Here is a 23,952-nt window from a genome sequence, read left to right on the forward strand (position 1 = left end):
TCCCCAACCTTCAGCTCTGCTCCTCCTTCTCTTGGCAGAAGTTTTCTTCCCAACTCTGGAACTTTGTATTTTTGGTTTGCTGTTGTTGTTGTTGTTGTTGTTGTTGGTTTGTCTTTGGTGGGAGCTGAAAATGGGTTCCAAGCAAGGATTTGGGGGATACCCCCAGTAATAACTGACCAACTGTGCTGGACAGTTCTGTGCTTGGGCCTGATAATGCAGGATATCCGGACCCAGTGGGGCAGAGGGCCGTGAGTGCCCCCCTAGAGGAACTCGTGGCCTGTGGTGCTGGGGTGGGACACAGGTGCTTGGCATGCAAGCCATGTGCCCTGGCCCCCGAACTACCTTTCTCTTTATCTCTTTTTATTTATTATTATTATTATTATTATTATTATTATTATTGCTTTTTGGGTCACACCCAGCAATGCACAGGGGTCACTCCTGGTTCTGCACTCAGGAATCACCCCTGGCGGTGCTCAGGGGACCACATGGGATGCTGGGAATCGAACCCGGGTCAGCCACGTGCAAGGCAAACACCCTACCCGCTGTGCTATCACTCCAGCCCCCCTCTCTTTTTATTTTTAATTAAAAATTATTTATTTTAATAAGAACCGCCTCCAGCATGCTGGGAGGCCTGGGATCGCTCCTGGAATCAGACTGTTAAGTGCCCGGGGCCTCCCATACCCCACACATGTGCTCGACCCTAGAAATATCTTTCTCTTGGCCCCAGGAGGCCTCTTATCATCCTGAGGGCTTTATCTGCGCACAGGCTTTCTGCTTCTTCAAAGAAATCTTCCTGCCAGAATTTTCTTTGGTTGTCATCTTTCTTTCTTTTTTTTTTTTTCTTTTTGGGTCACCCCTGGCGATGCACAGGGGTTATTCCTGGCTCTACGCTCAGGAATTACCCCTGGCGGTGCTCAGGAGACCATATGGGATGCTGGGAATCGAACCCGGGTCGGCCTTGTGCAAGGCAAACACCCTACCCACTGTGCTATCTCTCCAGCCCCTGGTTGTCATCTTTCTTTCCTTCTTTTCTTCTTTCTTTCTTTCTTTCTTTCTTTCTTTCTTTCTTTCTTTCTTTCTTTCTTTCTTTCTTTCTTTCTTTCTTTCTTTCTTTCTTTCTTTCTTTCTTTCTTTCATTCTCTTTCCCTCCCTTCCTTCCTTCCTTCCTTCCTTCCTTCCTTCCTTCCTTCCTTCCTTCCTTCCTTCCTTCCTTCCTTTCTCTCTCTCTCTCTCTCTTCTCTCTCTCTCTCTCTCTCTCTCTCTCTCTCTCCTTTTTTGGTTTATACCCAGCTGCTCAGGGCTTACTCCTGGCTCTGTGCTCAGGGACAAATCCTGGCAGGGCTTGAGGAGCTATATGCAATGCCGGGGATTTACATGGAAGGCATTGACTTTAACCACTGTTTATCTTTCTGGTCCCTGGTCACTTTCCTGTACATTACGTCACTGACTCCATGCATTGGGCCCTCTTGGTCCAATGACCCCTGCAGTGAAGTACTCAGCTGTGGACGCCAGGCTGCCTGAGTTCAGCTCCAGTTTCTCTTTTCCAGTGTATGATCCTGGACAATGTGACTGGTCACTGTGGGCTGTTTTCCAATCTGTAAAATGGTATTTCTCGTAGAGCTGCCCTCACCGAGTGGTGAGAATACACGGCTTCATCTAAAGGCCTGGAAGCAGGCTTGGCACATGGAAATGGCTCTGTCGGTGGACCGGTAGTGCTCTGGGAACCTAGAGAACTGGGTATCTCTCGCCTTGTTCCTTAAGGACAGAAGTGGCTTTGCTTCTCAGAAGCATCCTGCTCTACTTGGACCACACAGGACCCTTGAACATACCGTTCACTTGACCGTATATTCTTTTTACTACTATCAAAAAAATAAGTAAATAACTTTTGGCCTATTCTCTATTCCTTCCTTCTATCTTTAAAAATTAAAAAAAATTGTTTGTTTGTTTGGGGGCCACACCTGACAATACTCAAGGGTTACTCCTAGCTCTACCCTCAGGAATTACTCCAGACAGTGTTTGGTGAACCATATGGGATACTGGGAGTTGAACCCAGGTCCGCCACATACAAGGCAAGCGCCCTATCTGCTGTCCTATCATTCCAACCTCTTCTCTCCCCTCGCCAAAACCAGTAGTGCTCAGGGGTTACTCCTGGCAGTGCTCAGGAGACCAAATCTGGGACTGGGGATGAAACCAGAGTCAGCTGTGTGCAGAGCAGAGCCTTGTCCCCTGTGCTTTCTCTCTGGCCCACCTGCTTTTCTCTTGTAGTTCTCCCTACACAGTTCCTAGTCTAGCCCGTCTGAAACAGCCTCCCTGCCCCGAGCCGCTGTCAGCACCTTCTGTTCTGCCTTGCCATGTCTCATCTCAAAGCTCGAAGCCAAGAGTCACCTACTAACTAAAAAAAAAAAAATCTGTTAACCGTAGAGGAGAAGTGTCTGTGGAGCTGACCCTTCTGGGTTTTCGATTCTAGATGACGAGTACAGTCAAGCTGAGGACAAGAAGCCAGGTGAGGCGCGCAGAGCAGCGGCCGCGGGGTCCAACTCTGTGCTGGCAGGAGCTGCCTTGGGCAATCTCATGTTCATCACCCACTGGATCTTTGGAGAAGTGTCCCTTGTTTCCAGGTGGGCAGTGAGTGGACATCCCCATCCAGGGCCGGATCCTAATCCATTTGGGTGAGTTGGGTTTGGGGAAGCAATCACTGAAATGACTGAGGGGCTGGGGATGGAACTCAAAGGGCCGGGGCGCGTGCTTGGCAGGTGGGAGCCCTGGGTTCAGTCCTCAGCACTGCCAGGAGTGGTCCCTCAGCACGGTGGGTATGGCTCCCCTAAAGAGAAATGACCTAGGGGCTGGAGTGATAGCACAGCGGGTAGGGCGTTTGCCTTGCACACGGCTGACCCGAGTTCAAATCCCAGCATCCCATATGGTCCCCTGAGCACCGCCAGGGGTAATTCCTGAGTGCAGAGCCAGGAGTAACCCCTGAGCATTGCCGGGTGTGACCCAAAAAGCAAAAAAAAAAAAAAAAAAAAAAAAGAAGTGACCTGACAGGAGAGGAGGAAGACATTCCTCCCAGCTGAGGGGCTAGACTTGCATGACGCCCTCTTTTTCCTGGTCCGTGCTCTGGGGTTACCAGAAAAGGCACAAGGCATCCATGTGTGTGCTCTGGAGAGGGAGGACAGAGAAGGATGTTTACTCTGTCTGAGGAGCACCTGAGGAGTGTGCTGGGGGACTATGTACAGCCAAGCAAGAGGTTCTGGAACCTTCTACGTGGGTTCCTCAGGTCCCTCTACAAAAGAGAATTCACAGACAAGGGGACGGCTGGGGTTTCTTGGCTACCCCCACCTGGCCGGCCCCAGACCCACCCAATGCTTCTCTACAGGGTGGGGATTTGGTAGCACAGGAGGGTGGCAGCCTGGCCAGGCATCTCTCTTGTCAGGTTACGGGAGAGCCCCATAACCTCTGTGCCCCTCCGGAAGTGGCTCTGACCCGGGAGCTTCCGAAAAGCAGCACCTGGATATGAGTGTTGTTCTGCTTCTTGGCCTCCTCTTCCGACACCTTTTCCCTCCTGCGGCCAAACCCAGCCTTTCACGTAAAAGAAAATTGGAGGAACCATTAGCCATTCCCCTTAAATATTCAGTTTTTCTTAACAGGCTGGAGTGTCTACATTTGCACACAGGCCCCGTTGTACTGCATGACACTTGGGCGTGACCTAGCAGGTGGCACATGTAGCCTGTCCAAGTGTGATGGAGGTCCCAGGTTCCAAGATATGTTCTCACAGGCCTTGGCTCTCTCCAGCGGGAGTGCAGAGTCAGTCTCGAGTTCTGTCAGTCAGTCTTCTTTGTTTTCACCATCAAACTGGGTTTAAGTCCAGTTAATGGGATCAGAGAGGTTGTGCAGGGCTTAAGGCACTGTCTTGCATCACACAGACTCCAGTTTAATCCCTAAGCACCACCAAGCACTGTCAGGAATTACCCCTGAGCCAGAAGTAAGCCCTGAGCACTGCTAGGTGTAGTTCCCATACCATGTGTTTAAAAAAAAAAAAAGCATGCATACTAGTTAATCTATTGTTGCAGGAAGTGCCCAGTAAAGGCAAAGGGACCAGAGAAGAGTTGATCCACAGAGCAAAGGATTTAAACATGAGTCCCAGAGAAAAGAAGCCTAGAAACCAGTTTATTAGAGAATAGGCCTCAAGCATCAGGGCGTAGCATACCTGAAAGAGTGAGCAGCATGACGGGGCTGGAGCGATAGCACAGAGAGTAGAGCACTTGCCTTGCATGCAGTCGACCTAGGTTCAATCCCCGCTAATCCTCCAAGCCCACCAGAAGTGATCTCTGAGCACAGAGCCAAGAGTACGCCCTGAGAACCTCTGGGTATGGCCCCCAAACAAATAAACAAGCAAACAAAAAGTGGGGCAGCATGATTTCTAACATTCCATTCACTGAAATAGTTCGCCCTGAAGAAAGGAGCACCGTTCCCACATACATTTTTAATGTGTAGATGTATAGAAACAGGATAAATCAGCTAAGGGGTAGAATATTTGTGCTGCTTCTTGAAGAACAAGGATTTGGGGGGTGGAAATTTTCTCAAGCCAAGGTATCATCAAGTTCTAACCATATTTAGTGACTTTCTGGCATCACCATGGCAGTAAACTGTCATGGTATGGTGGGTGTGACTTGCACTCTCCACATGTAATATAACGAGTATATAAGGAAAACGGAAGTCATCTGTAGGTTAGTGGGTCTTTTACCTGGATTTTCATGGCTCCATATTGTTTTGTTTGCTTAACTGGAGGTTTTTGAGGTCATATCTGACAGTGTTCAGGGCTTACTCCTGGTTCTGTGCTAAGCAATCTCTCCCGGCAGGTTCAGGAAACCATATGGGGTGCTGGGGATTGAGGTGGGTTTAGCTGCACGCAAGGCCTTACCTTCCAACTCTTCCACCTCGTTGTAGATTCCAACTCTCATTGTTCTCATCTTTTGAGGTGTTCCGTCTCTGTAACACAATAACTTCTCAGGTAAAAATAGCATTGTGATTCGGCTGCTTAAGAGAAATGATCAAAGATGGGAACTGATCAAAGATGGGAAGTGTGTGAAGTTACCATGTTTAAGGATGGGACACAATAGTTTCTTACCCTTGTACAAAAGGTGTTTGCTTAGCTGAGTGTTGTGGTTACTCAGCTTTGCCGTGTGCACGCACAAGCATATTTTCCCACGAGAGGCAAGGCCTTCTGTGTGCTTCCACCGTCTAGGGCTGCTGTCTACTGTCTACTGGCCATTCCACACTGGTCATTCTCCTGTCTCCTGACTGGTTGTCTCAACCCAACCCCTTTCTCCCTGTCCCCAATAATATTTGCCTTGGCAGAGTCCTTACCATCTTAGCTCCGAATGGCCTCGCATTCATCCTTCACAGTTCTTCCAGACTAGTGAGGTTTATTTAAAAAAATTTTTTTTTTATTAATGAATCACCGTGGGGGTACAGATACAGGTTTACATATTCTCGTGCTTGTGTTTCAGTCACATACAGCTTGAGTATCTATCCCTCCACCAGTACCCGTTCTCCACTGATGACCCCATCATCCCTCCCACCCCCTCCCACCCCATACCCCTCCCCACCCCACTAGTGAGGTTTAAATAAGATAATTATACACATAGCATATTAAAACTGTGGGTTTTTAATTAAATTTTTTATTAAGGCACCATGATTTATAAAGTTGTTTAATTTAGAGTTTCAAGCACACAATGTTCCAACACCAGTCCCTCCAACAAAGCCAACTAACTTCTCTCCACCAGTGTCCCCAGATTCCCTCCCAGCCCCAAGCCTGCCTCCTTGACAGACACATTGGAAAGTTTGGCTGTTGTAGATCTCCTGCTTGCCTTGTTGTAGATCTCCTGTTGGCCCTGGGGGTTAGCTATATCCATATACCACACTTCTACCCCCCACACCTGTGCCTGTGGGCCCCTAATCCCTACCCTGTTACCTCTGGACAGTCCTTACTCCCCTTCCCCCAATTCCTTTCCGTCGGCAGTATTCTCATTTCTATAATCTAGGGTCTAGGGTAATTTCAGTATCTTCCCCCTCTTCCCCGAGAGTCATTAAGTGGAACACCACGTGGTAGCTATAATTGCTGCTACTTTCACCCTCAAGTTAATTCATTGTTTTCTTTCTTCAATAGTCTTTGCCAAATAGCAAAAGACTTTGTGGCTATTTTAGAAATACACATTTATAAATCAACACCAACCTGGGGTGGCAGAGATTCTAGAGAAAAACAGTCCTGAGGCAGGGACCAGGAAGAAATGAGATGGGCTAAGTAGAAATGATCCCAGTAGCTTTTTCCTTTCTTGCCCTTAGCAGAATAATGGAAAATGTTGCAGGGGAAGCCCGGAAGAATAGGGCAGTGGGTTGAGCACAGGCTTCACCAGTCCCTCTGCCAGGAATGAGCCAGAACGCAGAGCTGGGAGAAGCCCCCAGGCACCACTGCGTGTGGCACTAAAATACCGAAAGGTGGTGGAGCCCATGAGGACTATAATTCATTAGGCTGAGGAAATAGAGTGACTGTTTGCACTGGGGACGGAAGACCGCAGAGGTCACCAGTCCGGTCTGGGCAGACAGAACTTGCTGGCTTGGAGCACAGTCCCTTGAGCACTGCCAGGAGTAAACATTCAGTCAGGGGTGGCTCTAAAATAAAACTACAATTGAGAAAATAGCAAGATGACATTGGAATTATTGAAGGATGTATGAATTGGCTGCAGAGAGCTCCAGGAAGGTTAAAGGGCTTACAATGAATTAAAAAAAACAAAACAAAACAAAACAACCAACCATAAAGGCAGTAGAAGGAAGTTAGGTTGGGGGTGGGGGAGAAGATGACCTCATGGTTAGGTAGTTTACCTGTGGGAACTGGGTAAAGGCCCAGGCAGATGATCTTGTCCTCCCTGGGAAGATGGAATCAATGACCTCATTGGCACTGATCAGAACATTCCACACTGACCAGTTAAAACTGCATTCTTGGGCCACGAGGTAGCTCAGAGGCTGGAGCACCTGCCCAGCATGCCTGAGGCCCTGAGTTCAGTTCCTGGCATGGCTGCTGGGGAGGCAGGGGGAGGTTGAAGCTACACTTAGGTTAGGTTGGTGGACTTAGCTGAAGAAATCCCATTCCCACTTCACTTTTAAAAAGTTATTTAATGATATATCACTGTATCACTGTCATCCCGTTGCTCATCGATTTGCTCAAGCGGGCACCAGTAACATCTCCATTGTGAGATTGTTGTTACTGTTTTTGGCATATCGAATATGCCATGGGTAGCTTGCCAGGCTCTGCTGTGCGGGCTGGATACTCTGGGTAGCTTGCCGGGCTCTCCAAGAGGAGTGGAGGAATTGAACCCGGGTTGGCCACATGCAAGGCAAACGCCCTACCGCTGTGCTGTCGCTCTGGCACTTAATGAGATATAAAAAAGTAAAACATACTATGAGACTAACACTCAAGCAAGTAGTGTTCAGTTTTTCTGTTGTTTAATAATTCATCAAATTAATTCATTTACTGGTTTGGGGCTACACCCAGCTGCGCTCAGGGTTTTCTCCTGGCTCTGTGTTCAGGTATAATTCCTGCTGCCATTATATGTAGTTTCAGGGATCAAATCCAGATCAGCCAGGTGCAAGGCAAGCGCCTTAACTTCAGTACTATCACTCTGGCTCTGTCATTTCTTTTCTTTTTTATTTATTTGTCTTTTGGGGTCACACCTGGCCATGCTCAGGGGTGACTCCTGGCTCTGTACTCAGGAATCATTGCTGGCAGTGCTTTGGGAACCATAAGGGATGCCAGGAATTGAACCCCAGTTGGCCGCATGCAAGGCAAATGCTCTACCCACTGTACTATCGCTCTGGCCCCCTGTTACTTCTATTTAGCATCTCAGATCAGAGTCGCTATTTCAGTGTTCTGGGAGCATTTATTATCAGTTCCCTGTGGGCGCTCATGATTTTCTTGGATATTCCACCAACATCTTTTTAAAAATTATTTATTTATTTAATTGAATCACCATGTCATCATGAGATACAGTTACAAAGCTTTCATGATTTTCAGTCATACAATGTTTTAACACCCATCCCTCCAGGATTCCTGTATCCCTCCTGTCACCACCCTCCCCCCCAACCCCAGCCTCCTCTTTCTTCTTCTTCCCCTCCCCCTTCCTCCTCCTCCTCCCTTTTGGGCATTATTGTTTGCAGTACAGATACTGGAAGGCCGTCCTGCTTGGTCTTTTGCCCACTTTCAGCACACATCTCCAATGCAGAGCGATCCCTTCCAACCATTATTGTCATAATTCACCAACATCTTTTTGATGCACTGAGGCATAGGAGAGAGGTTTCTCTTAAATGTGGGACACCTTAGGAACCTTCTCAAGATGCCTTAGAGCCTATTCTTGTCTTGACAGCGGTGTGATTCTGCTGGCCTTGGTGAGCGGACTGGTGCTCTCGACTGCTTCCTGGTTTCCTGCTACCAGCTTCATCTGGTGGGTTACAGGTATGTGGAGTCCACCTGCAGGTGGGTCCCTTGTCCAGCTTGGCCCTTGAGTTCACTTGCAGGCACGTGTCTCATCACTGGGAACAATGACAGAGGCGGCCAAGCAGACATGCTGCTCCCGGCGGGAACCCACTGCTTCCCACCTGGTTACCTGGGGCACTTAGCCCCTTCTTGGCCGTTCCCTCTCCTCCGGGAACAGGCTCTTCCCCCACTGCCTATGCTGCAGGACCGTGCCTGTCTCCCAAAGGCAATCAGGCCGGCCACAGATTTCACTGAAGGGCTGTGAAAAGGCCGATACATAGCCACAACACCATCAAATTCATCCTTGTTCCAAGGTTCTTTGCTTCTCTTGTTTTCACAGAAGCCCACTGTTGGGACTCAATAATGAAAAACTCTCCCTCTTCTTCTCCCTGTCCCTCTCCCTCTCCACTCATGCTGGGTGGGGCCCTCCCTGACTCAGTGTTTGGATTTTTTTCCTGGTACCATGCAGTGCCAAAGATCAACCCTGGGGTGCTCGAGCCCTTGGAGTGATCTTTCCCCACCTCAGTTTACCTTTCCTCCTGCCTGTAAAAGTTCAGCTCCTCACCTCTCTGGCCAGCTAGGTCGGGGGTCAAGGTGTCCTTAGTTACTTATTCAAAGGTTTCAGCCTGCCTTCCCCTGGCCACACAGCGAGGACCCCAAGACAGTAGGGAAGGCTGGCAGGTTTCAGAAGCAAGCCAGTTCCATCTGGTGACCAATTGGGTCACTCTTCACCATCCCCCTTAAGAGGCAGAACTGGTTGAAGTCAGTTTTAGTGTTTGAAAAAAAAAACAACCAGCCAACCACGGCCAGAGCAATAGAACAGTGGTAGGACACGTGTCCTGTGCCCCTGGTTCAATCCCTGGCATCCCATATGATCTCCCGAGCCCTGCTAGGAGTGATCTCTGAGCACAGAGCTAGGAATAAGCTGAGCACTTCCCAGTGTGTCCTCCTCTAAAATTTTTTTTAATTAAAAAAATAAACCCTCCACTGTGTATCAGAGCAAGCCCTGGGTTTTGGTCTCTGTGTGGACAGACATTCCTCCCGGGGCTCACTAAGCAGATGACAGAGAGCTGTCCGGGGTGCGTGCAGGTGCACAAGATCATGTGTTGGGTTGGGAGCACACAGGGCTCCTTAGCGTTCTACTCAGCCTGCACCTTCCGTTCCCAGTACACCCAGAGACATGTGGCCCAGTGGACGAGGTCACCGGAGCCTCTCCCTGCTCGAGCTGTGTACGCTGGCGCAGTCATGCGGAGCTGCTTCACCTGCTTGTGTGTTTTCTGGAGCGTGCCGGGGGTGGGGATGAACCTGGAAGTGAACTCTCTTGCCATCACACACACACACACACACACACACACACACACACACACACACACACACACACACACCTCATGAGATTCCTCAAGAGAAGGGCCGGGGCGCTCGGTTAATGCTGCGTTTGCAATGAGCACCTCCGGCACCTTCCTCTCTGGGCAGCGGGGCGCAGTCTGGAGTGCGCTGTTTCCCAAATCTGGGAGCTTGCTCAGCATGTCTGCCCTCCCCGCTCGCTCCCATGGCTGGGAAGCAGAAATGCTTACCGGGCAGGTCATTAGCAGCTGCAGCGTAAACATGGGAAAGCTGGGGGCCACAGCAACTGTTAGAGATCAGAAAAGCTGATGATACGCTTAGAGCGAAGCTCCCAGGTAAGTAGGGCAGAGCCCCGAGAGTGAACCCTCATCTCGTTTTAGTGTCTCTCTGAAGTGTTACCTAGTACTTTAGGAGACCCGGGGAGCGCCCAGATTTATCACTTCTAATAGGCTGTTTGCGGTAGAGCGGGGAGCAGGGCCATCATTCACGAGCTCCCCTCCCTCTCGGCCGGGCAGCTCACCTGAAATTAGCTGGAGCGCGCACTTAATTATGTACAGATGGTTCCCGCCCGCCACTGGGATTCATCTCTGGAAACTGTCATAAGGAGGAATGGAGTCAAGGGAATCGCTGTGAAAATCTGCAATTTCAATTGGACCTCAGCATGAAGTTAATTATGACAATGGCCAATAAGATTTCATATGTGCAGAAATACAGTAGCTTAATATTTTTTAAAATTTGGGCTACCCATAGCAGTCTTTGGGGGCTACCACCAGCTCTGTACTCGGGGGTTTCTTCTGGCAGTGTTTGGGATGTTATGTGTGGGATCGAAGCCGGGCCTCCTGCATGCAGAGCATGCACTCAGCTTGTTGAGTTATTGCCCCGGCCTAGTAGTGTTCAGTTTTAATGTTTGCAAGGAAATTAGGAAAATCAGAGCTGTGGATGTAGCTCAAGAGAGGAGCACAAGGCTTGACTGTGTGAGGGCCTGTGTTCAATCCCTGGCATTGCAAAGAAAAACAAAATAAAACAACAACAACCCCAAATCCAATATATATAGATATATACATATGTATATCTATAATCAAATACAAATCAAATCAAATCAAAGTTCTATTTTTTTTATATTTTTAAAAATAATTTTTATTAAATCACCATGTGGAAAGTTACAAAGTTCTCAGGTTTATATGTCAGTTATACAATATTCAAACACTCATCCCTTCACCAGTGCCCATATTCCACCACCAGAAACCCCAGTATACCCCCCGCCCCCACCCCCTACCCCCTACTGTATAACTAATGAATTTCACTTCATTTTTTCTTTACCTTGATTACATTCCATAATTCAACACAAAACTCACTATAGTTGACATAACTCTCTCTCTCTTTTTTTTTTGCTCTTTCCTTTTCCCTCAAAGTTCTATTTTAAAAAAATACCAACACACACAGTTGGATCCCAGTGTACTATACAACATGCCTACAGTTTTGTATGAAAATTATAATCTATTGAAAGCTACCGTGTTGGCTATTACCCATATTATTAGAATATCCAACTTATATTCACTGAACAGCTCTTGGTATTGGTGTCTTAGATGTTATAAAGGTTTGAAGAATAGAGCCGGAGTAACAGTGCTGTGGGTAAGATGTTTGCCTAGACTGAGGCTCTATCCCCAGCATCCTCTACGGTCCCCCAAGCCCCACCTGGAGTGATTCCTGAGTGCAGAGCCAGGAGTAACCCCGAGCATAACCGGATGTGGCCTTAAAACAAACAAGATTTGAAGAATATTATTTAGAAACACTCAGCCTGAAACAAACAAACAAAAACCAGTTCAGATGAAGCAGTTGTGAAAAAGATAAAATGTGAATATACCAGTGTGTATATTGTATGCCACATCTGATGTTCAAAAAGGGGGTCATTAACATGGATTTGATCCCCAGCACCCCATAGGGTCCCCGACCCACAACCAGAGCCCCGCCATGAGTGGTCCTTGAGCACACAGCCACGAATAAGCCTCAAGCACCACCCGATGTGGTTCCCCTAAAGACAAACGGAAAGCACTGTGGTCAGGCTGAAGTCTTTGGAGGGCTCTCAGTGGGGTTCAACTCTGGGTTGTAGAGGACCTGGAAGCTGGTTCTCCCGTTATTGGGGGCTACTGTTTTTGAAGCGTAGAGGAAGGCACTCAGCCTTGCCCTGTGATGGCCAAGTGGGCACCATTTATTGATGGGTGGGAGCAGAGAGCCCTGAAAAACTTATGGGCACCCCCCCCCCCCCCGCCATTCCTCCTGTTTTAGACTTCTTCTCCAGTGAGGACCATGCAGCAGATACCTCCGCAGGACGGCTCACAAGAGACGCCGCTGGTGGACACGGGCAGATGGTGTTCTATTCCAGGAAAACATATTATTCTCACAGCTCCAGCCTACGGGCTCTTTAAGACCCTTATGGGTGCCTTGGAAGGGATTTTTCCAGGAGTTGGTCAGGACTTTCTGTCCTTTGGGGGGACCCAGCAAATGAGCAAACGTTTACTAAGTGCCTCCCGAGCGTCAGGCAGACAGCACAGCTTCCCAACCCCTAGGAGGCGTGCTGGGTACCAGAATGACTACTTGTGCTGCCAGGCGCTGGGCAGCATCTCACTCACAGCTTCCTCACAGCTGCATGGCCGGGAAAGGCCACTGACACATGGTGGATGGGGCAGCGTTCTGATGGGAAGGAGCTGGGGCTGCAGCTCAAGTGGCAGAGCCTGGTATGTCCAAAGCCCCAAGTTTGACCCCCCAGCACTGCATGGACCTAGGACACAGCTGTGGTCACAATGCTCCTGGCCCTCCTACAGCCTTTTTATGAAATCTTTGGAAAGGTAAAATCACTTGTATCACTTGTCATCTTGTTGATCTTCGATTTGCTCGAGCGGGCGCCAGTAACGTCTCCATTTGTCCCTGTCACGTGCTAGTGTAGCCCAATGATATCTGCTCACTCCAGAACAGGAAGAGTCTCAAATCATTCATTCCGGGTTTTGATGAAGAAGTCTGACCATCTCATTGGTGGGCAGCCACGTGGTCTTTTGACGTCCAGTCGGTAACAGCTCTAGTCCAGCGATCATCTCTGAATTGCATTACATATCCGGCCCATCTGATTTTTGATGTCTTGGCAAATGAGACAGCGTCCCTGATTCTTGACCACTGACGGAGGTCGGAACTTCGGATTCCTTCTCTCACTTGAGTGAGATGTGATACTCCTAGCATAGCTCTTTTGATTCCTCTTTGGGATACCCAGGAAAAGTAAAATAATTTTTTTTAATTTTAGAGAAGATGAACTGGAGCGATAGCACAGCGGGTAGGGCCTTTGCCTTGCACGCGGCTGACCTGGGTTTGATTCCTCCGTTCCTCTTAGAGATGGAGCAAGTTACCGAGAGTATCTCGCCTGCACGACAGAGCCTGGCAAGCTACCCGTGGCGTATTCGATATGCCAAAAACAGTCACAAGTCTCACAATGGAGACGTTACTCATGCCTGCTCGAGCAAATGGATGAACAAAGGGACGACAGTGCTAGAGTGCAGTGCTACCTGTTCTGAAGCAGCAGCCCTGGCGGAAAGTTTTAGACCCACTGACATTCCACCTCTCACTGTGTTTGAAAGCAGCAATGAGACCTTGAACAAAGCAACGCTCCCTGGCCCCGCCATCTCCCTCCTCAGCGCCCCAGCACAGTGCCCCCTCTAAGCCTTCTAACCTGGCCATCGATGCCTACAGGTTAACAGAGATTGGGGGCGCTGGCTCTGCCCCTCTGTCTGACGCCTTTCCTTCTCCACCACCTGCAGGAGCAGCTTCAGCCGCCGGCCTCCTCTACCTGTCCACCTGGGCTGCGGCGCTTTCGGGGGCTGTGCTGGCCCTCTTCACGGGCTCTGTGTGGCCACAGGTGCTGGGGCACCTTCTGAGCTCAGGGCCCAACCCGGGGAAAGCTATGACCGTGGCCATGACCTTCTACATGCTGGAGATCCTTTTCTGTGCCTGGTGCACGGCTTTTAAGTTTGTCCCAGGAGGTGTCTATGCTCGAGAAAGATCCGATGTGCTTTTGGGTGAGTACCATGGGATGGACGGAATTAAAGCAGCTCTGTGGAGGTAGCCTCGGGACGGCGAGGATTAAGTGGTTTTCAGGACTCAATAGAAATAAATAGGAGAATTTTGTCTTGATTAACCACAACAGTTGACCTGGGGGTGTGATATTGGCACTCCGGTAGTGGGAATAGTATAATATCGGACATGAACGTGAACTCCTGAAATACAGATGATAGGATTGCAATACTCATTACCAACTTTGGGGAAAGGGGGAGGTAAGAACTGGACCAGAGGTGACACAGACAGTGCTGGGGGGTTGTGGACACTTAAGTAGTGTGGGATGTGACGACTTTGAACATCAATTCTGTATACCTTGGTGTTACTGTAACTGTCAAACCCAAACTATAATAAGATCAGATAAGATGTATAACTGAGATTTAATGAGAGAAATATCTATGTGATTACTTAGCAACCTACATCTAGCTCATCCATGAATTTCGGTAATATTTATTAACTGAAGAGAATCTCTTAAGCTAATTTGTTGTGAAAAAGCAAGTTGGATATACAATAAAGTGTGAAAGAGGAGTTTTCTTTCACAGGAACCTTTGGGCTCTGTGCTGTGTTGGGGAGAGGGTCAGATCCGTGAGGTCACTTCAGTGACCAGTACATAAATATACATAAGAATTATGAGGTTTTTTTTAGGTTTTCCCTAGTTTTATCTATGACTTGTGTTGGCCATATTTTTACCAATATATTCACACATATAAATCACAACATACCTGAAAAATTCCAAATCACAGAGTAAAGGCATTTTCCCTTTCAGTGGTTGTGAACTTATCTATTACAATTAAAATATCATAAACCTAGCTGTCTTCAGTAATGAGATTATTGGAATCTATGAAGCATATCCAAATCAAATGCTACCTTTCATTTTCATTTAGGTAAAACATAGCAAATGGTTCCAGGACAAATATCTTTGAAAACTGTGGAGACAAAGAGTATTAGCAGTGGATTCAGGTCTTGTCTGTTTATTCATTCATTTTTTTCCCCCATTTCCTTATGTATATTTAAAAAAAATTGTTGTCTCCTACTATGTTCTAGAGACCATGTCAGGTACCTAGGATTTTTCTTTTTAAGGCACTGTGGTTTATAGTTTAGGGTTTTTTGTTTTGTTTTGTTTTGTTTTGTTTTTTGCTTTTTGGGTCATACCTGGTGATGCACAGGGGTCACTCCTGGCTCTGCACTCAGGAACCACCCGTGGCGGTGCTCAGGGGACCATATGGGATGCTGGGAATCGAACCTGGGTTGGCCACGTGCAAGGCAAACGCCTTACTCACTGTCCTATCGCTCCAGCCTTATAGTTTAGGTTTTATTTGGGGATTATACCTGGCAGTGCTCAGGGATCACTCCCGGAAGTGCTTGGGGACTGTATGTGCTGCAGGGATGGTGTTGGAGTTGGCATCATGCAAGGCTAATGCCTCAGCCCCTGTACTACCCGGCCCCCACAGTTTGCGGATTTTTAATTAATTAATTATTTTTTAAATGCTGGTCATTTGGATCAAAGCCCTCCACTTGTTCTACCACACAGCCTCGTGTGCTTAGGATTTAAGAAACAATGTCCTGCCCGGCCAGAGCTGGAGTTCAGTGGGGACAGATGACAATGAAGACATGCAACATATTTGCAATAACCCTCCCATATGCCGGATCTCTTTGAACAGGCTGAATTTTGAGAGCAGGGGCCTTTTCTATCTTTTCCTCTCTCCCTCGCTCCAGGCCCAGAGCCCAGTGTTGACCAAATGAGTTTTTTTTTTCCTTTTTTGCTTCTTGGGTCACACTTGGCAATGCTCAGGGGTTACTCCTGGCTCTTCACTCAGGAATGACTCCTGGCGGTGCTCAGGGAACCATATAGGATGCTGGGAATCGAACCCAGGTTGGCTGCGTGCAAGGCAAACACCCTACCCACTGTACTATCACTCCAGCCCCACAAACGAATTCTCGGTAGTTCCAATAGGTCTTCAGAGTTTGTAAGACTGGGTGAATGCTGCACATACCCTAAGCTTCTTCCAGTCTTCCTCCTCACTTCCCCACGCCCCTGGCCCTCCATCACTCCCCTCTCTGGGCAACATCGTCAGCCCGTGAACTAGACGTCTGCCCGCACCAATTCACTTGGAAAATGTTTTTAAAGGACATGCATTTTAAAAGAACTGGGGTGGGGGGTGGTGTCATATCTTTCTAGCGAATACTCAGGCTCTCAGAATACTTTTGTGGCTGCCCTCACGTGGTCCTGTGCTGGGCTCTGCCAACTGTGTGTTCCTTCTGGTTTCTTTCAGGTGCGCGTTCTCTGTCCTGCTTTGTCCTCCTGTGCAGTGCCCTGCTTTCTCCTTACTCCGCCTTGCTTAGGGGGCCTACTGTGTGGAGAATGTGAATGGAAGTAAGAGCCACTCTAAGCATAACTTGACGGCTTTAGAATGTTCTGAAGGGTGCGTTCTTAGAAGTCCAAGAGACCGGTATCCAGTCAGAAATGAGCTGTGCACGCATCACCTCGGTTTCTCCTGTTATTCCCTGGAAATTTTACAAAAGTCTTTTTGGCTCGCCTTCCACCTAAGCTTCACCTTTCCTTGCCGTTTCCTCTGTTGGCATATTGTTCCTCTGTCTCTGCTTGCTCTAAGAAAATTTTAGAAGTATGCAAGCTAGTACACAACATATGTAAATATGTTCTCTGCAATGTATCCCAGTTGTGTTCTACTTTAGAGGCGGCCCTGGTAATGCCATGTGAGTTCTGGCAGGAGCCTTCTATGAGGACCAGTAAGGCAGTTGGGAAGATGCATTTCTCATACGCACCAGCCCCTGCTCCTATCCCTTCAAAAGTCAGAGACTTTTGGATGAGGAACCCAACAGGAAATTAAAGCAAACCTTTCTTCAGGAAAAGGCTGAGGTCCTCTCATTTGAAGGCAAATTTCTAGAGCCCTCGCTGATTTGTGTGAGCCTCCTAAGTTCCCACAGTCATGGTTTAGGTCCTGAAATGAATGAGCTCAGTAAATGAATGTCTATGTGGTGTGCATATCTAAATGAAACTGTGGTTCTGGAACTCCCCCAGGGGAGGGCTTTGGAATGAAAATATGATGTGAGTTTTCTTCCTCTTTCAACAGGAACTGTGATGGCGTTTATTGGGCTGAGCATGCGATTTGGTCCTAAGAAAAGTTTTGACTTTCTTCTTCAAACAAAAAACAGTCCAAAAGGGCTTTTCAGAAAGAGTGAAAAATACATAAAGCTTTGTAAGTGTGGATTGTCTTTGTTTCTTTTTCTCTCTCCTGTGCTTCTCAGAGTGAAAAATACATGAAATGTTGTGTCCTTTCTCTTTTTTCCCTCTTTATTTCTTCCTTCCCTCCCTCCCTCCCTCTCTGCACCCCTCTATTTTAGGGGCTGGGAAGATAGTGCTTGCCAACATGTGGCTGACTGGGTTTAATCCCCCCGCACCACATAATAATCCTCCCAGCCCCGCAAAAAGTGATTCTTGAGCAAAGAGCAGGAGTAAGTCCTGAGTACTGCTGGGACTTAGTACCACTTAGTAAAACAAACCACTCCCAAATGAATTTTAATATAAATGTAAAATTTCAAAGATATATGAAATTAAAGAGCATAGTAAATCTCATGTACCCGTCACTCGATTCTAGCAATTATGAACATGTTTCCAGTGTGTTTTCAGCTATTGACCTTACTTTGTAATGCTGAAATACCTTTTTTGTTGTTTTTGGTTTGGGGCCACATGTGGCAGCTCTGGGGCTACTCCTGGCTGAATGCTCAGGGCTCACTTCCAGCAGTGCTCCCAGGGCTAGAGCCTGGGGTTTCTCCATGTAAAGCATGTGCTCAGCCTTGTGAACTCTCTCCAGCCTCACACTGACATACTTTAAAGGAAATTTTTGATATTGTACAATTTCAACTCTAAATATACTGTATTCTGTTTCACTTCTCACATAGATAAGATGCTTTAATAGGCAGAATTTCAATATTCTTTGTTCTAATGATTCTCTACTCAGCCTGTCTACTCTGCTGTCTACCCAGTCTGTTGGATTTCTAATTTCAATCATTATAAATTTTGATAAAATTTCATTTCCAGAGATTGGATTTATTTACAATTTCCTGATCATTAACTTAACCTCTTATTCTTTAGTTATTTTATTATTGAATACACTCTTTCACTTTTCTAAACATATTGAGTTTGCTTATTTTATATTCTGATTTTAAAAGTCCAATGTTGGGCTGGAAAGATAGCACAAGGCACTTGCCTTGATCTCAGCTAATCCTGGTTCAGTCCCCAGCATCACATGGTCCCCTGAATACCACTGGGAGTGACCCCTTATGCATAGAGCCAGGAGTAGTCCAGTCAGATGCAAAGCTCAAGGGTCAATAACCATCCCCTCCAAAAAGCAATGAGAAGTTCCAATGTCATAAGTATTGTGGACTTGATTCTGCAGCTGTTTTCCCCCTGCTGATTCTTGATAGTGAAGACTTGATTTCTCATCTATTACTTCTTGTATATATTTATAATTTATTCTTTTGTTTGTTTTTGGTCCACATCCAGCAGTGCTGGGGGTGGGAGCTATTTCCATATTTTTGCTGGGGAATCATTCTCTCCTTTTTTTTTTAATGCAGGAGTACTGTTATTTATTCAGCCATTGATTAAGCTGATTGAGTTGGGCATGAACTCCACATTACTTTAAAAAAATTTTTCAATTGAATTATCTCTGAGATAGACCATTGCAAAGCTGTTCATAATTAGGTTTCAGTCATACAATGATCCTGAACACATCCCTCAACCAGTGTGCATTTCCCACCACCAATGTCCCTTGTTTCCCTACCATCCCCCAACACCCAGCGCCCCACCCCCAGACTCCCTCTATGTGAGGCACTTTCTTCTTGCTCTTTCTCTTTTCCTTTGGTGTGTTATGGTTTGTAATACAGGTCCTAAGAGGCCATGGTGTTTGTTCAGGGCATTCAGTATTTTTATCGGGACGGTAAGGTTGGAGTAACTTTTAAATTGGGTGCTGCTTTGGGGTGTGGATGTGACTGCCAAGGCTTCCGGAAGTACAGGGAGGTGGAGGAGGTGGCCCATCCTAGTCCCAAGAAAGCCTGGAGGTTTCAGTCACAAAACCCACGTACCCGAATTTTCAGCAGATTATATCTTGGTGAGGTCCATCCTGAGATTGTGGAGTCAGGCCAGGGGTATGGCGGCAATTTTGGATTGTGGAAAAAAGCAATTTCTGGGAGCTCTGCTTGGACGGGCTCCAGGCCAACCCACTGCCCTCTGATTTACCCCATTCTGTTCATCCATGCGAGGGTCTGAGATTAACTGTGACTTTTTATCTCTTTTGAGATTTATTTATGGGTCCCTGAAGCAAGGCTGGTAGTAGAGCTTACATGGTGACACTGAAGTTGGTTTGTGGGGGTGACTGCCAGTGCTTCCATGAGTACTGGAAAATGGGGGAGGTGCCCATCCCAACTCCAAGAAAGCCTGAAGATTTCAGTCACAAAACCCGCATACCCAGATTTTCAGCAGATTATATCTTGGTGAGTCCGTCCTGAGACGGTGAAGTCAGGCTGGGGGTACGGCAGTGATTTTGGATTGTGGAAGCAAGCAGCTGCTGGGGGCTCTGCTTGGGTGGGCACCAGACTCAACCGCCTTGGGAGTCATTCTTAGTGTGCACCCATTAAACTCTCTCTCTGTCCCTTAAATTTTATTCTTACTTTAAACTCATGGTCCCCAGAAAATTTCAGGGAAATTCCTTGTATCTGCGGTTTCAAGAAAGCATGAGTTATGTATCCACGTCACACATGACAGTTAACCCAAGAATTAGACATTTCCAATTAAAACTTCTTGGCTAGTAAAGTCAATAATTTCCTAAAATGATTTTTAAAGAACAGAGATTTTAAAGAATAAAGTTAATTTTAAGTAACTGTCTCTTCTCTCTGCTTAGTTTTGTGTCTGCTTGTGGGTGTCGGTTTATTGGGATTAGGACTACGGCATAAAAGCTACGAGAAGAAACTGGGCAAAGGGGTAAGTAGTCAAAGTTTTTAATATAGATTTTTGTTTATTGTTGTTATTGTTGTTGGCTAGTTGGGGAAGGGCAGGTGCTTGGACCACACCTAGCAGTGTTCAAGGCTTACGCCTGGCTCTGTGCTCAAGGTTCACTCATGGCAGGTCTCAGGGGTGTTGGGATCAAACCAGGGTCCACAGCTCTGCATCCATCCGTGCGGCCCATCTCAGCATCATGGCTTATCTCTCAGCCTGGTTCTCATGTCTTCAACATCCCAGAAGGACCCATCTTCTCAACTCTTAGGTCCCAGGCTAGTAATATCACTGAGTTGTTTCAGAAAGTTGAGTTTTTGGGGACAGGATAGACACATGTATTTATTAGAGACAGTTCTGGTGATTTTGTTGCATGAATTTATTTTCGTCTTCCCAGAACAGGACATATCTAACCTGCAAACAAAGAACTACTTTATAATGGTCTTTTCTGTGCTGTGATGCTGCTCATGGCAAAAATATGAGATTTTTAAGAATAAAACATGAAAATGCCCAAAGTCCCCGCTGCTCTTTGGTTGGTTAAAAAATTAAATAACCAAATGGTTGGTTAAAAAAGAGGGGGTGAGTTTATATGATGGAATACTGTTGAGGTAGTTTTGAAAGGGTTTTTTAAATCATTTTCAAAAAAATAGGAGGAGCTCAGGTAATTATCAAAGTTATTGAAATCAGAAAGAAAAAAGACAAGTATTGGATGATTTCTTCTGTATGGGCAATATATAGAACATCGATAAACAGACAAAGCGATGTAAAAGACAATCCAGAAGACATTAATAATAGAATTAAAGTTATCTGAGGAAAAGAAAATGGACGAGAGTGTAAACTGGAAAGTGGTTATAAAAAAAATTGAAAAACTGAGAGCTTTTTGTCATCTCATTCTTCTTGGAAAAAGAATCACCCTAGTCCAAAATAAGGGGTTTCTCATTTTCATGCACTTTTTTAAATATTGTTTCTACCTAGAATATGTCCACGATAATATTTTCCATGTTTCTTAACTTTATCTACATGACATCTGACACTTACATTTTGCAGCTTCCTTTTTGAAGCTCTGTCTTTGTGAGTTTCATTTCTATGGACACGATAGCCCAACGTTAGGAATTGGAGCTGTGTAGTAGTCTTCCATGACCTGTATGGGACACCAGTCATTGTTTCACTTTGGGGTGCTACTGCAGAGTGATCCCAGGCCTTACACCTTCGAGGCATGCATCCTGCCACCAACTCCCTGAGAAGCCCAACACCAGTTACTCATTCATCCGCTTTCCTGTTTTTTCTATGGAAAGAGCAGCTGGGTTGTTTTGAATTTTTGGCTCCCATATACCATGCTTAGTATTATAAATACTCATTTCCCCAACATACCTTCTAACACCTCAGCTTAAGCCAGAAGTTCCCGGACTATTCACTAGAATGCCATATAGGAAACTTCACCTTGCATTTATGAATTCAACACAGATAATATGCTGAAATATGAAATTTGCAGAGCGAGGTGGAGAAAACAGTCACAGAAACTGCTGTTGCTCAGAGTCACCCTAAGTTTCCTTTCCAACAACTTTCCAGGCCCCGGCCTCAGAGGTGTCTGCTGCCATCTGGCCTTTCCGGTTTGGCTATGACAATGAGGGATGGTCCAGTCTCGAAAGATCAGCTCAGCTGCTCAATCAGACAGGTACGGTCTGACCAGAACAAGTTCCCAATTTGGAGAACTTTCCTGTTACTTTTGTTTCATGCAAGATCGTATGTCACTGGAGTGGGTTTTCCTGGGTCATGCATGAATCTTTCACAAAAGCTGTTTGTTGTATTGTGAGCAGCAGCTGGAGGGTTGAGTTTCTGCAACCACATCTGTCTTGAGAGCAGTTGAATTCCATGGAACCAGAACAGAGCCTCCTGTGGGTTTCTGCAGAGGGTCCTCAGATGTCTTTGCTCTTAGAGAAGCCCCTGTTGGTAACCCCTGTCGTCTGAAGACCACCTGTGTCAGGGGACCAGAAAACTGACCTAAAGAGGGCAGATGAGATCAGTTAAATCTCATTTGTGGAGCAAATTGCTTTCAAGAGTTCATGGGTCGTGTTAGGTGTTTCTGAGCTCTGGGGTGTCATCTTTGATGCTTTCTCCAAAATGTGTGAGTATTTGGCTCTTAGATTAATTACATAGAGTGTGGGGCCTGATATAGTAAAGAACCAAATTGTGCTGTTTTACCCAGATGATAAGCACGTTCCTGAGAAAGCATGACTCAGCTGCCATTAAGAAATCCCTTTGGGGGTTAGAGCAATAGTACAGTGGGTAGGGTGTTTGCCTTGCATGCGGCTGACCTGGGTTTGATCCCCAGCATCCCATATGGTCCCCCGAGCACCGCCAGGAGTAATTCCTGAGTGAAAGGCCAGGAGAAAGCCCTGTCCATCACCAAGTGTGACCCAAAAAGCCAAAAAAAAAAAAAAGAAAGAAAGAAAAAGAAATTCCTTTTTTTTTTTTTTGCTTTTTGGGTCACACCCGGCGATGCTCAGGGGTCACTCCTGGCTCATGCACTCAGGAATCACCCCTGGCGGTGCTCAGGGGACCATATGGGATGCTGGGATTCGAACCCAGGTCGGCCGCGTGCAAGGCAAACGCCCTATCCGCTGTGCTATCGCTCCAGCCCCAGAAAAAGAAATTCCTTTGACCTTTGCTCTCTTGCCTGATTATAGACCTCAGAGACCAACTGGCCAAGATCTGAAGATGCCAATAATCTACCTTGCAGTGGTTCTTTACGGGAATGCATCTTGTTTCAGAAGTTGGGGAGGGTCCTGACAATACCTGGATGTGGTGGAGGACAGTCGCGCTTGCGAGCTTGTTCTGATTCTATTCAGAACACTGGGGACCCTTTGGCAGTTCAGATCAGAGCTGCTTGGCTGTCGTGGCCAGTTTGCCGTGACTTCTTTCCTTGACTAGTGAATAAGGAATACGATTTTTCCAGTGGCTTTTTGCTCAGTCACTACATGTAGTATAATTTTTGTTCCTCTTTGGACAGGTGCAGATTTCATAACCATTTTGGAGAGCGATGCATCTAAGCCCTTTATTGGGAACAATGACCTAACCATGTGGTTAGGGGAAAAGTTGGGTTTCTATACGGACTTTGGGCCGAGCACCAGGGATCACACGTGGGGGTGAGTATACCTGGGGAGTTGCTCCCCAATAGAGCCCTTGAGAGCTGGGGGACGTGGGGGTGGAGGGACAAGTAGGGAATAGTGCCACCTTTCTGTGTTCTCTGAATAGGCCACAGAGATGCATCTGGGAGCGTGAGTAGGTGCTGCTGATATGCAAATACCATCAATTCTTGAAACAAAGTATATGCAGTATCTATGACAAAATAAAAGTAGATACTTTAAATTAAAATGTACATATCAGGGGGAGAGATTATACAGGAAGTAAGGTGCTTGCCTTGCATGGCTCTGAACCCAGTTTAGTTCCTGACACCCCAAATGATCCCCTCTCCCCACAGCACCACCAGGAGTGATCCCTGAGTGTAGAACCCAGGAGTAAAACCTGAGCACTGCAAGATGTGGCCCCAAACATAAAAACACCGCAATTTTAAATCATTTATTATTGTAGAGGCCTCACAGGCATAGCTGGCGATCAAGTCTAGGACCTTGGGGCCAGAGCGAGAGCTGACCAAACACCTGCCTGCCATAGAACTGACCTACGCTCAGTCCTCGGCACCACTGGGAGTGATTCATGAGCACAGCCGGGTGTGCTGTCCCCCCACCCCCCGCCAAAAAAAAAAAAACACCCAGAAGAAACATAAACCAAGGATTCTAAGGATTCAGTTCAGTTGGCTGCACACTGTACTATAAATCCACCTTGGGTTGCATTTTTGAAAGCTCGTTCTCATCCTGGCTGTTCTGGAAGAACGTTTTGTCTGGGCAGTTGTGGGAAGAGGAGGCAGTACCAGCTCAGGTGAGAGACGAGAGCAGAGCCTTCCGGATGGAAAGAA

General features: G+C 46.8%; 1 protein-coding gene across 1 annotated transcript in view; it reads left to right on the forward strand.

The window, feature by feature from the left end:
• CWH43 (cell wall biogenesis 43 C-terminal homolog) overlaps positions 1-23,952 on the forward strand; it is a 63,009-nt gene that overhangs the window by 14,318 nt on the left and 24,739 nt on the right. The window contains exons 5-11 of the mRNA XM_055140699.1: positions 2,468-2,669; positions 8,418-8,506; positions 13,675-13,932; positions 17,062-17,187; positions 19,888-19,967; positions 21,549-21,654; positions 22,990-23,125. Of these exons, the coding sequence (XP_054996674.1) occupies positions 2,468-2,669; positions 8,418-8,506; positions 13,675-13,932; positions 17,062-17,187; positions 19,888-19,967; positions 21,549-21,654; positions 22,990-23,125 (997 nt within the window). The remainder of the gene's footprint in view (positions 1-2,467; positions 2,670-8,417; positions 8,507-13,674; positions 13,933-17,061; positions 17,188-19,887; positions 19,968-21,548; positions 21,655-22,989; positions 23,126-23,952) is intronic.

Source organism: Sorex araneus, chromosome 5 (genome assembly GCF_027595985.1).
Source record: "Sorex araneus isolate mSorAra2 chromosome 5, mSorAra2.pri, whole genome shotgun sequence".
NCBI lineage: Eukaryota > Metazoa > Chordata > Mammalia > Eulipotyphla > Soricidae > Sorex > Sorex araneus.